Genomic DNA, 15867 nt, shown 5'->3' with positions numbered 1-15867 from the left:
TGCGCAATTCCGACGTCTTCTGGAAGCCGCGGCTGGCCCTGCAAGGTCAGGGGAGAGTGGGGCCACAAATCGGGACTTTGGGGTCAGAATGAGGTGGTTTTGGGTCAGAATGAGGCAGTTTTGGGTCAAAAAGAGGCGGTTTTGGGGTCAGAATGAGGCAGTTTTGGGTCAAACTGCGACCGGACGCAGCTGCTGCACAATTCCGACGTCTTCTGGAAGCCAGGGACAGTGGGGGCCACAAATCGGGACTTTGGGGTCACAAATGAGGTGGTTTTGGGTCAGAATGAGGTGGTTTTGGGTCAAAAAGAGGCGGTTTTGGGGTCAGAATGAGGCGGTTTTGGGTCAAACCGCGACCGGACGCAGCTGCTGCACAATTCCGACGTCTTCTGGAAGCCGGGGACAGTGGGGCCACAAATCGGGATTTTGGGGCCACAAATCGGGACTTTGGGGCCACAAATCGGGACTTTGGGGACACAAATTGGGGCTTTGGGGTCAGAATGAGGTGGTTTGGGGTGAAATTGAGGCGGTTTTGGGTCAAACTGCGACCGGACGCAGCTGCTGCGCAATTCCGACGTCTTCTGGAAGCCGCGGCTGGCCCTGCAAGGTCAGGGGGGCAGTGGGGCCACAAATCGGGACTTTGGGGCCACAAATCGGGACTTTGGGGTCACAAATGAGGTGGTTTTGGGTCAGAATGAGGCAGTTTTGGGTCAAAAAGAGGCGGTTTTGGGGTCAGAATGAGGCAGTTTTGGGTCAAACTGCGACCGGACGCAGCTGCTGCGCAATTCCGACGTCTTCTGGAAGCCAGGGACAGTGGGGACCACAAATCGGGATTTTGGGGCCACAAATCGGGACTTTGGGGCCACAAATCGGGACTTTGGGGACACAAATCGGGACTTTGGGGACACAAATTGGGGCTTTGGGGTCAGAATGAGGTGGTTTGGGGTGAAATTGAGGCGGTTTTGGGTCAAACCGCGACCGGACGCAGCTGCTGCGCAATTCCGACGTCTTCTGGAAGCCGCGGCTGGCCCTGCAAGGTCAGGGGGGCAGTGGGGACACAAATCGGGACTTTGGGGTCACAAATGAGGTGGTTTTGGGGTCAGAATGAGGCAGTTTTGGGTCAAACCGTGACCGGACGCAGCTGCTGCGCAATTCCGACGTCTTCTGGAAGCCGGGGACAGTGGGGGCCACAAATCTGGATCTTGGGGCCACAAATCGGGACTTTGGGGTCACAAATGAGGTGGTTTTGGGTCAGAATGAGGTGGTTTTGGGGTCAGAATGAGGCGGTTTTGGGGTCAGAATGAGGCAGTTTTGGGTCAAACCGCGACCGGACGCAGCTGCTGCGCAATTCCGACGTCTTCTGGAAGCCGCGGCTGGCCCTGCAAGGTCAGGGGGGCAGTGGGGCCACAAATCGGGACTTTGGGGCCACAAATCGGGACTTTGGGGCCACAAATGAGGTGGGTTTGGGTCAAAAAGAGGCGGTTTTGGGGTCAGAATGAGGCAGTTTTGGATCAAACCGCGACCGGACGCAGCTGCTGCGCAATTCCGACGTCTTCTGGAAGCCGGGGACAGTGGGGGCCACAAATCGGGATTTTGGGGACACAAATCGGGATTTTGGGGCCACAAATCGGGACTTTGGGGACACAAATCGGGACTTTGGGGACACAAATTGGGACTTTGGGGTCAGAATGAGGTGGTTTGGGGTGAAATTGAGGCGGTTTTGGGTCAAACTGCGACTGGACGCAGCTGCTGCGCAATTCCGACGTCTTCTGGAAGCCGCGGCTGGCCCTGCAAGGTCAGGGGGGCAGTGGGGACACAAATCGGGACTTTGGGGACACAAATCAGGACTTTGGGGTCAGAATGAGGTGGTTTTGGGTCAAAAAAAGGCGGTTTTGGGGTCAGAATGAGGCAGTTTTGGGTCAAACCGCGACTGGACGCAGCTGCTGCGCAATTCCGACGTCTTCTGGAAGCCGGGGACAGTGGGGGCCACAAATCGGGATTTTGGGGCCACAAATCGGGACTTTGGGGACACAAATCGGGACTTTGGGGCAACAAATCGGGACTTTGGGGACACAAATTGGGACTTTGGGGTCAGAATGAGGTGGTTTGGGGTGAAATTGAGGCGGTTTTGGGTCAAACCGTGACCGGACGCAGCTGCTGCGCAATTCCGACGTCTTCTGGAAGCCGCGGCTGGCCCTGCAAGGTCAGGGGAGAGTGGGGCCACAAATCGGGACTTTGGGGTCACAAATGAGGCAGTTTTGGGTCAGAATGAGGCAGTTTTGGGTCAAAAAGAGGCGGTTTTGGGGTGAAATTGAGGCAGTTTTGGGTCAAACCGCAACCGGACGCAGCTGCTGCGCAATTCCGACGTCTTCTGGAAGCCGGGGACAGTGGGGCCACAAATCGGGATTTTGGGGCCACAAATCGGGACTTTGGGGACACAAATTGGGGCTTTGGGGTCAAAATGAGGTGGTTTTGGGTCAGAATGAGGTGGTTTTGGGTCAGAATGAGGCGGTTTTGGGTCATAATGAGGTGGTTTTGGGGTCAAAAAGAGGCGGTTTTGGGTCAGAATGAGGCGGTTTTGGGGTCAAACTGAGGCGGTTTTGGGCCCCCAACTGAGCTGGTTTTGGGGTCAAACCGAGCCAGTTTGGGGTCATGGCTGAGTTGGTTTTGGGGGTCCCAACCGAGCCCCTTTTGGGGCCAAACCAAGAGATTTTGGGTCCTTGACTGAGCTGGTTTTGGAGTCAAACTGAACCAGTTTGGGGCTTTGACTGAACTGGGGTTGGGGTCAAATTGAGCTGGTTTTGGGGTCAAAGGGAGCCAATTTGGGGCCTCAACCGAGCTGGTTTTGGGGCCAGACTGAGCCAGGTTGGGGCCCCAAATGAGACACATTTGGGGTCAAACCGAGCTGGTTTTGGGATCAAAGAGAACCAGTTTGAAATCTCAAGTGCACCATTTTTGGGATCGAACTGAGCTGGTTTGGGGTCAAACCGAGCCATTTTTGGGGCCGAACTGAGCTGGTTTGGGGTTCCCAACTGAGCTGGTTTTGGGGTCAAACCGAGCCAGTTTGGGGCCTCAACCAAGCTGCTTTTGGGGCCAAACGGGGCTGTTTTGGGATCTGGATGGAGCCGCTTTTGGGGTCAAACTGAGCCAGTTGGGGACCTCGACTGAGCCACTTTTAGGGTCAAACCAAGCCAGATTGGGGCCCCAGCTGAGGCACATTTGGGGTCAAGCCAAGCTGGTTTTGGGGTCAAACTGAGCCAGTTTAGGGCCCAAACGGAGCTGGTTTTGGGGCCAAACTGAGCCAGTTTGGGGCCCCAACAGAACAGTTTTGGTGCCCCAACCAAGCCAGTTTTGGGGCCAAATGGAGCCAGTTTGGGGCTCCCAACAGAGCTGGTTTTGGGGCCAAATGGGGCCGATTTGGGGCCGTCCCCAGCTGGGCCAGTCCCTGGTGACACTCTGGGGTCCCGCAGGTGACCCCGCGTCCTTCATGGTGGCGCTGGCCCGGAGCCTCCAGGACTTCTCCTGCCCCCGGGAGTGGCTGGAGCGGCTCCGAGAGGCCGAGAGGGACAAGGAGCAGCGGAACCGGTGAGGGGACAGGGATGGGGACAGCTGGGACCAGGATGGTGACAGGGACGGGGGTGGGGGACAAGGAAATGGGGTTTTGGGGTCAGACCCCCCCCTCATTGGGGGTTTTGGGGTCAGATCCCCCCTCATTGGAGGTTTTGGGGTCTGACCCTCCCCTCATTGGAGGTTTTGGGGTCTGATCCCCCCCTCATTGGGGGTTTTGGGGTCAAACCCCTCCTCATTGGGGGTTTTGGGGTCAGACCCCCCCCATCATTGGGGGTTTTGGGGTCTGATCCCCCCCTCATTGGGGGTTTTGGGGTCTGATCCCCCCCTCATTGGGGGTTTTGGGGTCTGATCCCCCCCTCACTGGGGGTTTTGGGGTCTGATCCCCTCCTCATTGGAGGTTTTGGGGTCTGATCCCCCCCTCATTGGGGGTTTTGGGGTCAAACCCCTCCTCATTGGGGGTTTTGGGGTCAGACCCCCCCCTCATTGGGGGTTTTGGGGTCTGATCCCCCCCTCATTGGGGGTTTTGGGGTCTGATCCCCTCCTCATTGGGGGTTTTGGGGTCAGATCCCCCCTCATTGGAGGTTTTGGGGTCTGATCCCCCCCTCATTGGGGTTTTGGGGTCAGACCCCCCCTCATTGGGGGTTTTGGGGTCAGAGCCCTCCTCATTGGGGGTTTTGGGGTCAGATCCCCCCCTCATTGGGGGTTTTGGGGTCTGACCCCCCCTCATTGGAGGTTTTGGGGTCTGATCCCCCCCTCATTGGGGGTTTTGGGGTCAGACCCCTCCTCACTGGGGGTTTTGGGGTCTGATCCCCCCCTCATTGGGGGTTTTGGGGTCAGACCCCGCCCCTCATTGGGGGTTTTGGGGTCAGACCCCCCCCTCATTGGGGTTTTGGGGTCAGACCCCTCCTCACTGGGGGTTTTGGGGTCTGATCCCCCCCTCATTGGGGGTTTTGGGGTCTGATCCCCCCCTCATTGGGGCTTTTGGGGTCAGACCCCTCCTCATTGGGGGTTTTGGGGTCTGATCCCCCCCTCATTGGGGGTTTTGGGGTCTGACCCCTCCTCATTGGGGGTTTTGGGGTCTGATCCCTCCTCATTGGGGTTTTGGGGTCAGAGCCCTCCTCATTGGGGGTTTTGGGGTCTGATCCCCCCCTCATTGGGGGTTTTGGGGTCAGACCCCCCCCCTCATTGGGGGTTTTGGGGTCTGACCCCTCCTCATTGGGGGTTTTGGGGTCTGACCCCCTCCTCATTAAGGGTTTTGGGGTCAGACCCCCCCTCATTGGGGGTTTTGGGGTCTGATCCCCCCCTCATTGGGGGTTTTGGGGTCAGACCCCCCCCATCATTGGGGGTTTTGGGGTCTGACCCCTCCTCATTGGGGGTTTTGGGGTCAGACCCCCCCCATCATTGGGGGTTTTGGGGTCTGATCCCCCCCTCATTGGGGGTTTTGGGGTCTGATCCCCCCCTCATTGGGGGTTTTGGGGTCAGACCCCCCCCTCATTGGAGGTTTTGGGGTCAGATCCCCCCTCATTGGGGGTTTTGGGGTCTGATCCCCCCCTCATTGGGGTTTTGGGGTCAGAGCCCTCCTCATTGGGGGTTTTGGGGTCTGATCCCCTCCTCATTGGGGGTTTTGGGGTCTGATCCCCCCCTCATTGGGGGTTTTGGGGTCTGACCCCTCCACATTGGGGGTTTTGGGGTCTGACCCCCTCCTCATTGGGGGTTTTGGGGTCTGATCCCCCCCTCATTGGGGTTTTGGGGTCAGACCCCTCCTCACTGGGGGTTTTGGGGTCTGATCCCCCCCTCATTGGGGTTTTGGGGTCAGAGCCCTCCTCATTGGGGGTTTTGGGGTCTGATCCCCTCCTCATTGGGGGTTTTGGGGTCAGACCCCTCCTCATTGGGGGTTTTGGGGTCTGATCCCCTCCTCATTGGGGGTTTTGGGGTCTGATCCCCCCCTCATTGGGGGTTTTGGGGTCAGATCCCCCCTCATTGGAGGTTTTGGGGTCTGATCCCCCCCTCATTGGGGGTTTTGGGGTCAGATCCCCCCTCATTGGGGGTTTTGGGGTCAAACCCCTCCTCATTGGGGGTTTTGGGGTCAAACCCCTCCTCATTGGGGGTTTTGGGGTCAGACCCCCCCCTCATTGGGGGTTTTGGGGTCTTATCCCCCCCTCATTGGGGGTTTTGGGGTCAGACCCCTCCTCATTGGGGGTTTTGGGGTCTGATCCCCCCCTCATTGGAGGTTTTGGGGTCTGACCCCTCCTCATTGGGGGTTTTGGGGTCTGATCCCCTCCTCATTGGGGGTTTTGGGGTCTGATCCCTCCTCATTGGGGGTTTTGGGGTCTGATCCCCCCCTCATTGGGGGTTTTGGGGTCTGACCCCCTCCTCACTGGGGGTTTTGGGGTCTGATCCCCCCCTCATTGGGGGTTTTGGGGTCTGATCCCCTCCTCATTGGGGCTTTTGGGGTCAGACCCCTCCTCATTGGGGGTTTTGGGGTCTGATCCCCCCCTCATTGGGGGTTTTGGGGTCTGACCCCCTCCTCATTGGGGGTTTTGGGGTCAGACCCCCCCTCATTGGGGGTTTTGGGGTCTGATCCCCCCCTCATTGGGGGTTTTGGGGTCAGACCCCCCCCCTCATTGGGGGTTTTGGGGTCTGACCCCTCCTCATTGGGGGTTTTGGGGTCTGATCCCCCCCTCATTGGGGGTTTTGGGGTGAGACCCCGCCCCTCATTGGGGGTTTTGGGGTCTGACCCCCCCCTCATTGGGGTTTTGGGGTCAGACCCCTCCTCACTGGGGGTTTTGGGGTCTGATCCCCCCCTCATTGGGGGTTTTGGGGTCTGATCCCCCCCTCATTGGGGGTTTTGGGGTCAGACCCCTCCTCATTGGGGGTTTTGGGGTCTGACCCCTCCTCATTGGGGGTTTTGGGGTCAGACCCCCCCCATCATTGGGGGTTTTGGGGTCTGACCCCTCCTCATTGGGGGTTTTGGGGTCAGACCCCCCCCATCATTGGGGGTTTTGGGGTCTGACCCCCCCCTCATTGGGGTTTTGGGGTCAGACCCCTCCTCACTGGGGGTTTTGGGGTCTGATCCCCCCCTCATTGGGGCTTTTGGGGTCAGATCCCCCCTCATTGGGGCTTTTGGGGTCAGATCCCCCCTCATTGGAGGTTTTGGGGTCTGACCCTCCCCTCATTGGGGGTTTTGGGGTCAGACCCCCCCCTCATTGGAGGTTTTGGGGTCAGAACCCTCCTCATTGGGGGTTTGGGGTCAGACCCCTCCTCATTGGGGGTTTTGGGGTCTGATCCCCCCCTCATTGGGGGTTTTGGGGTCAGATCCCCCCTCATTGGAGGTTTTCGGGTCTGATCCCCCCCTCATTGGGGGTTTTGGGGTCAGATCCCCTCCTCATTGGGGGTTTTGGGGTCTGATCCCCCCCTCATTGGGGGTTTTGGGGTCTGATCCCCTCCTCATTGGGGGTTTTGGGGTCAGATCCCCCCTCATTGGGGGTTTTGAGGTCAGATCCCCCCTCATTGGAGGTTTTGGGGTCTGATCCCCCCCTCATTGGAGGTTTTGGGGTCTGATCCCCCCCTCATTGGGGGTTTTGGGGTCTGCCCCCTCCTCATTGGGGGTTTTGGGGTCTGATCCCCTCCTCATTGGGGGTTTTGGGGTCAGATCCCCCCTCATTGGGGGTTTTGGGGTCAAACCCCTCCTCATTGGGGGTTTTGGGGTCTGATCCCCCCCTCATTGGGGGTTTTGGGGTCTTATCCCCCCCTCATTGGGGGTTTTGGGGTCAGACCCCTCCTCATTGGGGGTTTTGGGGTCAGATCCCCCCTCATTGGGGTTTTGGGGTCAGACCCCCCCTCACTGGAGGTTTTGGTGTCTGATCCCCCCCTCATTGGGGGTTTTGGGGTCTGACCCCCTCCTCATTGGGGGTTTTGGGGTCTGACCCCCTCCTCATTGGGGGTTTTGGGGTCTGACCCCCTCCTCATTGGGGGTTTTGGGGTCTGACCCCTCCTCATTGGGGGTTTTGGGGTCTGATCCCCCCCTCATTGGGGCTTTTGGGGTCAGATCCCCCCTCATTGGGGCTTTTGGGGTCAGATCCCCCCCTCATTGGGGCTTTTGGGGTCAGGCCCCTCCTCATTGGGGGTTTTGGGGTCAGACCCCCCCTCATTGGGGGTTTTGGAGTCTGATCCCCCCCTCATTGGGGCTTTTGGGGTCAGGCCCCTCCTCATTGGGGGTTTTGGGGTCAGACCCCCCCTCATTGGGGGTTTTGGAGTCTGATCCCCCCCTCATTGGGGGTTTTGGGGTCTGATCCCCCCCTCATTGGGGCTTTTGGGGTCAGGCCCCTCCTCATTGGGGGTTTTGGGGTCAGGCCCCCCCCTCATTGGGGGTTTTGGGGTCTGACCCCTCCTCATTGGGGGTTTTGGGGTCTGATCCCCCCCTCATTGGGGGTTTTGGGGTCTGATCCCCCCCTCATTGGGGCTTTTGGGGTCAGATCCCCCCTCATTGGGGCTTTTGGGGTCAGATCCCCCCCTCATTGGGGCTTTTGGGGTCAGGCCCCTCCTCATTGGGGGTTTTGGGGTCAGACCCCCCCTCATTGGGGGTTTTGGAGTCTGATCCCCCCCTCATTGGGGCTTTTGGGGTCAGGCCCCTCCTCATTGGGGGTTTTGGGGTCAGACCCCCCCTCATTGGGGGTTTTGGAGTCTGATCCCCCCCTCATTGGGGGTTTTGGGGTCTGATCCCCCCCTCATTGGGGCTTTTGGGGTCAGGCCCCTCCTCATTGGGGGTTTTGGGGTCAGGCCCCCCCCTCATTGGGGGTTTTGGGGTCAGACCCCTCCTCATTGGGGGTTTTGGGGTCTGATCCCCCCCTCATTGGAGGTTTTGGGGTCTGATCCCCCCCTCATTGGGGCTTTTGGGGTCAGACCCCCTCCTCATTGGGGGTTTTGGGGTCAGACCCCCTCCTCATTGGGGGTTTTGGGGTCTGATCCCCCCCTCATTGGGGCTTTTGGGGTCAGACCCCTCCTCATTGGGGGTTTTGGGGTCAGACCCCTCCTCATTGGGGGTTTTGGGGTCAGACCCCTCCTCATTGGGGGTTTTGGGGTCAGAGCCCTCCTCATTGCCCTTTTCCTGCAGGGACAAGGCCGCGGTGTCCCCTCCGTGTCACCTGAACCCGCTGGCGCTGCTGCAGGCCGTGGACCAGGTGTTGCCACCCCACAGCCTCTTGGTGGCCGACGGAGGCGACTTCGTGGGCACGGCCGCCTACATCGTCCGGCCCCGCCGGCCGCTGGCCTGGCTGGACCCCGGTATGGCCACCCCCGGGGGGACAGTGTGGGGACATGGCCAGACCCCACAGGGACACGGCCAGACCCTGCAGGGACACGGCCAGACTGCGTGGGGACACGCGGGGACAGCTCGGGGACACGCGGGGACAGCTCCGGGACACGATCAAACCTTGAGGGGACACGCGGGGACAGCTCGGGGACATGCGGGGACAGCTCTGGGACAGCTCCGGGACACACAGGGACAGCTCGGGGACACGATCAAACCTTGTGGGGACAGCTCTGGGACAGCTCCGGGACGCGCGGGGACAGCTCCGGGACTCGGTCAAACCCTGTGGGTACACGCGGGGACAGCTCCGGGACACACAGGGACAGCTCGGGGACACGATCAAACCTTGTGGGGACAGCTCGGGGACAGCTCCGGGACACGCGGGGACAGCTCGGGCACACGATCAAACCCTGTGGGGACACGCGGGGACAGCTCCGGGACACGCAGGGACAGCGCGGGGACAGCTCCCCGACACGGTCAAACCTTGAGGGGACACGCGGGGACAGCTCGGGGACACGGTCAAACCCTGCGGGGGGACACGCGGGGACAGCTCCGGGACACGGAGGGACAGCTCGGGGACACGCGGGGACAGCTCGGGGACAGCTCCGGGACACGCAGGGACAGCGCGGGGACAGCTCCGGGACGCGCAGGGACAGCTCCCGGACACGGTCAAACCCTGCGGGGACACGCGGGGACAGCTCCGGGACACGGTCAAACCCTGTGGGGACACGCGGGGACAGCTCCGGGACTCGGCCGGCCCCGGCCGGTGCAGTGGCCGCTGATGTCCCCGCGCTGTCCCCGCGCTGTCCCCGCAGGTCCCTTCGGCACCCTGGGCGTGGGCGGAGGATTCGCGCTCGGGGCCAAACTGTGCCGGCCCGAGGCGGAGGTGACAGCGGGGACAGCGGGGGATGGGGGGGACATTGGGGACAGAGGGGACAGAGGGGACATTGGGGGGATGTGGGGACACGGGGACATCGGGGACATCGGGGACAGAGGGGACATTGGGGGGATGTGGGGTGGGAAGGACACCAGGGAGTGTGGGGGGGAGGGGGACACGGGGGGTGGTGGCACTGGGGACATGGGGTGGCACTGCGGGGACACGGGGACACGGAGGGTGGTGGCACTGGGGGGGACAAGGAGGGTGTGAGGGACACGGAGGGGTGGCACTGGGGCGGGGTGGTGGCACTGGGGGACACGGAGGGGACACGGAGGGGTGGCACTGGGGCGGGGTGGTGGCACTGGGGGACACGGGGGGTGGGGGGGTGGTTCAGAGGGTGCCCAGGGCCACCCGCTGGGGACAACGGTGACATTTGGGGACGGTCCCCAGGTGTGGGTCCTGTACGGGGACGGCTCCCTGGGCTTCAGCCTGATGGAGTTCGACACCTTCGTGCGCCACAAGGTCGCTGTCGCTGTCACCCGGCCCCTGTCCCCTCCCTGTCCCCAGGGTGTCACCTGTCCCTATCCCTGTCCCCGGGGTGTCACCTGGCCCCTGTCCCCTCCCTGTCCCCGGGGTGTCACCTGGCCCCTGTCCCCTCCCTGTCCTGGGGGTGTCACCTGTCCCCTGTCCCCTCCCTGTCCCTGGGTGGAGCCCTGGGGGTGTCACCTGTCCTCTGTCCCCGCTGTGTCACCTCTGTCCCCGCTGTCCTGGGGGTGTCACCTGTCTTCAGCTGTGTCACCTCTGTCCCCGCTTCGTCTCCTCTGTCCCCTCTGTGTCACCGCTGTCCCCTCTGTGTCCCCGGTGTGTCCTCTCTGTGTCACCTCTGTCCCCTCTGTGTCACCGCTGTCCCCACTGTGTCCCCTCCGTGTCCCCCCGTGTCCCCAGTGTGTCCCCACTGTGTCCCCTCTGTGTCCCCTCTGTGTCACCTCTGTCCCCTCTGTCCCTTCTGTGTCCCCAGTGTGTCCCCTCTGTGTCACCTCTGTCCCCACTGTGTCCCCTCCGTGTCCCCTCTGTGTCCCCAGTGTGTCCCCTCTGTGTCACCTCTGTCCCCTCTGTCCCCACTGTGTCCCCTCCGTGTCCCCTCCGTGTCCCCACTGTGTCCCCACTGTGTCCCCTCCGTGTCCCCTCTGTGTCCCCTCTGTCCCCTGCTGTCCCCTCTGTCCCCTCTGTCCCCTCCGTGTCCCCAGTGTGTCCCCTCTGTGTCCCCTCTGTCCCCTGCTGTCCCCTCTGTCCCCTCTGTCCCCTCTGTGTCCCCAGTGTGTCCCCTCTGTGTCCCCTCTGTCCCCTCTGTCCCCTCCGTGTCCCCTCTGTCCCCTGCTGTCCCCTCTGTCCCCTCTGTCCCCTCCGTGTCCCCGGTGTGTCCCCTCTGTGTTACCTCTGTCCCCTCTGTCCCCTCCGTGTCCCCTCTGTCCCCTCCGTGTCCCCAGTGTGTCCCCTCTGTGTCCCCTCTGTCCCCTCCGTGTCCCCTCTGTCCCCTGCTGTCCCCTCTGTCCCCTCTGTCCCCTCCGTGTCCCCAGTGTGTCCCCTCTGTGTCACCTCTGTCCCCACTGTGTCCCCTCCGTGTCCCCTCTGTGTCCCCAGTGTGTCCCCACTGTGTCCCCTCTGTCCCCTCCGTGTCCCCTCCGTGTCCCCAGTGTGTCCCCTCTGTGTCCCCGGTGTGTCCCCTCTGTGTCACCGCTGTCCCCTCGCTGTCCCCTCTGTGTCACCTCTGTCCCCACTGTGTCCCCTCCGTGTCCCCTCCGTGTCCCCGGTGTGTCCCCTCTGTGTCCCCGGTGTGTCCCCTCTGTGTCACCGCTGTCCCCTCTGTCCCCACTGTGTCCCCTCTGTGTCCCCGGTGTGTCCCCTCTGTGTCACCGCTGTCCCCTCGCTGTCCCCAGGTGCCGGTGATCGCCCTGGTCGGGAACGACGCGGGCTGGACCCAGATCAGCCGCGAGCAGCTCCCCCTGCTGGGCAGCGCCGTGGGCTGCGGGCTGGCCTACAGCGGTGAGTGACCACTGAGTGACCACTGAGTGACCACTGAGTGACCAACTGACCACTGAGTGACCAGGGAGGGGACACTGGGGACAGCGGGGGAATACTGAGGGCACAGCAGGGGGACACCAGCTCAGGCCACCCCCGGTGTCCCCGTGTCACCCCAGCAGTGACAGTGCCACCTCTGTCCCTCCCTGGTGACAATGCCACCCCCAGCAGTGACAGTGCCACCCCCTGTCACCCCCGCGGTGACAATGCCACCCCTGGAGCAGTGACAGTGCCACCCCCGGGGCGGTGACGGTGCCACCTCTGTCCCTCCCTGGTGACAATGCCACCCCAGCAGTGACAGTGCCACCTCTGTCCCTCCCTGGTGACAATGCCACCCCCAGCAGTGACAATGCCACCCCTGGCAGTGACAGTGACAGTGCCACCCCCAGCAGTGACAATGCCACCCCCGGCAGTGACAATGCCACCCCTGGCAGTGACAGTGACAGTGCCACCCCAGCAGTGACAATGCCACCCCCAGCAGTGACAGTGACAATGCCACCTCCAGGGCGGTGACAGTGCCACCCCCAGCAATGACAGTGCCACCTCTGTCCCTCCCTGGTGACAATGCCACCCCCAGGGCAGTGACAGTGACAGTGCCACCCCCAGCAGTGACAATGCCACCCCTGGCAGTGACAGTGACAATGCCACCCCCAGGGCGGTGACAGTGCCACCCCCAGCAGTGACAGTGCCACCTCTGTCCCTCCCTGGTGACAATGCCACCCCCAGGGCAGTGACAGTGACAATGCCACCCCTGGCAGTGACAGTGACAATGCCACCCCAGCAGTGACAGTGCCACCCCCGGCAGTGACAGTGACAATGCCACCCCCAGCAGTGACAGTGACAGTGCCACCCCAGCAGTGACAATGCCACCCCTGGCAGTGACAGTGACAATGCCACCCCTGGCAGTGACAGTGACAATGCCACCCCAGCAGTGACAATGCCACCCCCAGGGCAGTGGCAGTGACAATGCCACCCCCAGCAGTGACAATGCCACCCCTGGCAGTGACAGTGACAGTGCCACCCCCAGGGCGGTGACGGTGCCACCTCTGTCCCCAGATTACCACGCGGTGGCGGTGGCACTGGGGGGCCGAGGCTTCGTCCTGGACAGCGCCGGGGACACCGAGGACACCGAGGACAGCGCAGGGGACAGCGCAGGGGACAGGGTGGTGGCCGTGCTGAGGGCGGCACAGGCCGAGTGCCACCGAGGCCACCCCGTCCTCATCAACGCCCTCCTGGGCCAGAGCGACTTCCGCGAGGGCTCCGTGTCCGTGTGAGCGTCCCCGAGGGTCCCCAAGGGTCGCCAAGGGTCACCAGAGTGGCACCAAGGGTCACCAGAGTGGCACCAAGTGGCACCAAGGGTCACCAAGGGTCACCAGAGTGGCACCAAGGGTCACCAGAGTGGCACCAAGTGGCACCAAGGGTCCCCAGGGGTCACCAGAGTGGCACCAAGGGTCCCCAGGGATCACCAGAGTGGCACCAAGGGTCCCCAAGTGGCACCAGAGTGGCATCAAGTGGCACCAAGGGTCGCCAGAGCGGCACCAAGGGTCACCAAGGGTCACCAGAGTGGTACCAAAGTGGCATCAAGTGGCACCAAGGGTCACCAGAGTGGTACCAGAGCATTCCCAAGGGTCACCAGGTGTCACCAAGGGTCACCAGAGCGGCACCAGTGGCACCAAGGGTCCCCAGGGGTCACCAGAGCGGCACCAAGGGTCACCAAGGTGGCACCAAGGGTCACCAGCGGTCACCAAGGTGGCACCAGAGTGGCACCAGAGTGGCCCCAAGGGGTGGCAGGGGACATTTTGGGGACTGTCACCCCTCCAGGGGACACTTGGGGCACTGTCCCCAACCCCAGGGGACACTCTGGGCGCTGCCACCCTCCTTGGGGACACTTTGGGGACATTCTGGGCACTGCCACCTCTCTTGGGGACACTTTGGGGACACTTTGGGCACTGCCACCCCCCTTGGGGACACTTTGGGGACACTTTGGGTGCTGCCACCTCTCTTGGGGACACTTTGGGCACTGCCACCTCTCTTGGGGACACTTTGGGGACCCTTTGGGCACTGCCACCCCCCTTGCGGACACTTTGGGGACACTTTGGGGACATTTTGGGCACTGCCACCCCCCCTTGGGGACACTTTGGGGACACTCTGGGCACTGCCACCCCCCTTGGGGACACTCTGGGGACCCTTTGGGTGCTGCCACCCCCCTTGGGGACACTTTGGGGACACTTTGGGGACACTTTGGGGACACTTTGGGCGCTGCCACCCCCGTGGGAATAAAGAGCTCTGATGTCCCCAAGTGGCGTCCGGTGACATCGATGGGGGGAGGGGCAGCGGGGACTTCCCTCCCCCGGGACCCCAAATTTGGGGAATTTTGGGGGTTTTTCCCTGGATTTTGGGGGGGTTGGGGGTGCCCCTGCCTCAGTTTCCCTCTCCCAGGACCCCAAAATTTGGGAATTAAATTTGGGAATTTTGGGGTTTTTTCCTCGGGATTTTTGGGCGGTTTCCCTTTCCCAGGACCCCAAAATTTGAGAATTAAATTTGGGGATTTTGGCGGTTTTTTCCCGGTTTCCCTCCCTCAGTTTCCCTCTCCCAGGACCCCAAAATTTGGGAATTAAATTTGGGAATTTTGGCGGTTTTTTCCCGGTTTCCCTCCCTCAGTTTCCCTCTCCCAGGACCCCAAAATTTGGGGAATTTTGGGGCGTTTTCCCGGGATTTTTGGGGCTTTCCCTGCCTCAGTTTCCTTTTTCTTGGGACTCCAAAATTTGGGAATTAAATTTGGGAATTTGGGGGTTTTTTTCCCTGGATCTTGGGGCTTTTCCTGCCTCAGTTTCCTTTTCCTTGGGACCCCAAATTTGGGGAATTTTGGGGCAGTTTTTTTCCCCTGGATCCTGGGTTTCCTTGGGATCCCAAATTTGGGTGTTAAATTGGGGAATTTTGGTTTTTTTTCCCTGGATCTTGGGGGTGTCCCTGCCTCAGTTTCCCTTTTCCCAGGTCCCCTAATCTGGGAATTAAATTTGGGAATTTTGGGGTTTTTTCCTCGGGATTTTTGGGCGGTTTCCCTTTCCCAGGACCCCAAAATTTGAGAATTAAATTTGGGAATTTTGGCGGTTTTTTCCCGGTTTCCCTCCCTCAGTTTCCCTCTCCCAGGACCCCAAAATTTGGGAATTAAATTTGGGAATTTTGGGGGTTTTTTCTCGGGATTTTTGGGGCTTTCCCTGCCTCAGTTTCCCTTTCCTTGGGACCCCAAATTTGGGAATTAAATTCGGGAATTTTGGGGTTTTTTTCCCGGTTTCCCTCCCTCAGTTTCCCTCTCCCAGGACCCCAAAATTTGGGAATTTTGGGGCGTTTTCCCGGGATTTTTGGGGCTTTCCCTGCCTCAGTTTCCTTTTTCTTGGGACTCCAAAATTTGGGAATTAAATTTGGGAATTTTGGGGTTTTTTTCTCGGGATTTTTGGGGCTTTCCCTGCCTCAGTTTCCCTCTCGCAGGACCCCAAATTTGGGAATTAAATTCGGGAAATTTGGGGGTTTTTTCCCTGGATCTTGGGGCTTTTCCTGCCTCAGTTTCCTTTTCCTTGGGAACCCAAATTTGGGGAATTTTGGGGCAGTTTTTTTCCCCTGGATCCTGGGTTTCCTTGGGATCCCAAATTTGGGTGTTAAATTGGGGAATTTGGGGGTTTTTTCCCCTGGATCTTGGGGGTGTCCCTGCCTCAGTTTCCCTTTTCCCAGGTCCCCTAATCTGGGAATTAAATTTGGGAATTTTGGGGTTTTTTCCTCGGGATTTTTGGGCGGTTTCCCTTTCCCAGGACCCCAAATTTTGGGAATTAAATTTGGGAATTTTTGGGTTTTTTTCCCGGTTTCCCTGCCTCAGTTTCCCTTTCCCAGGACCCCAAATTTTGGGAATTAAATTTTGGGAATTTTGGGGGTTTTTTTTCCCGGGATTTTTGGGGCTTTCCCTGCCTCAGTTTCCTTTTCCTTGGGACCCCAAATTTGGGGAATTTTGGGGCAGTTTTTTTCCCCTGGATCCTGGGTTTCC

The 15867-nt window shown here is 60.6% G+C and overlaps 1 protein-coding gene across 8 annotated transcripts in view; it reads left to right on the top strand.

Annotated features, from left to right (window-relative positions):
- The window catches only part of ILVBL (ilvB acetolactate synthase like), a 36832-nt gene extending 22702 nt beyond the window's left edge, over window positions 1-14130 (top strand). For 7 of the 8 annotated variants that reach the window (XM_082299390.1, XM_082299391.1, XM_082299392.1 and 4 more), the window contains 6 exons: window positions 3468-3582; window positions 8681-8850; window positions 9691-9761; window positions 10203-10274; window positions 11690-11795; window positions 12888-14130. In XM_082299390.1, coding sequence (XP_082155516.1) covers window positions 3468-3582; window positions 8681-8850; window positions 9691-9761; window positions 10203-10274; window positions 11690-11795; window positions 12888-13105 — 752 coding nt within the window. In that variant the 3' untranslated portion in view covers window positions 13106-14130. Of the gene's footprint in view, window positions 1-3467; window positions 3583-8680; window positions 8851-9690; window positions 9762-10202; window positions 10275-11689; window positions 11796-12887 lie in introns of those variants that run through there. The other variant, XR_014227165.1, reaches the window with a different exon arrangement.
- The last annotated feature ends 1737 nt before the right edge of the window (window positions 14131-15867 follow it).

This window comes from Coloeus monedula (genome assembly GCF_965178545.1).
Source record: "Coloeus monedula genome assembly, chromosome: 31".
In the NCBI taxonomy this organism is placed as follows: domain Eukaryota; kingdom Metazoa; phylum Chordata; class Aves; order Passeriformes; family Corvidae; genus Coloeus; species Coloeus monedula.
The sequence above is the reverse complement of the archived record's forward strand: the minus strand, read 5'-3'. Positions and strand labels throughout refer to the sequence as shown.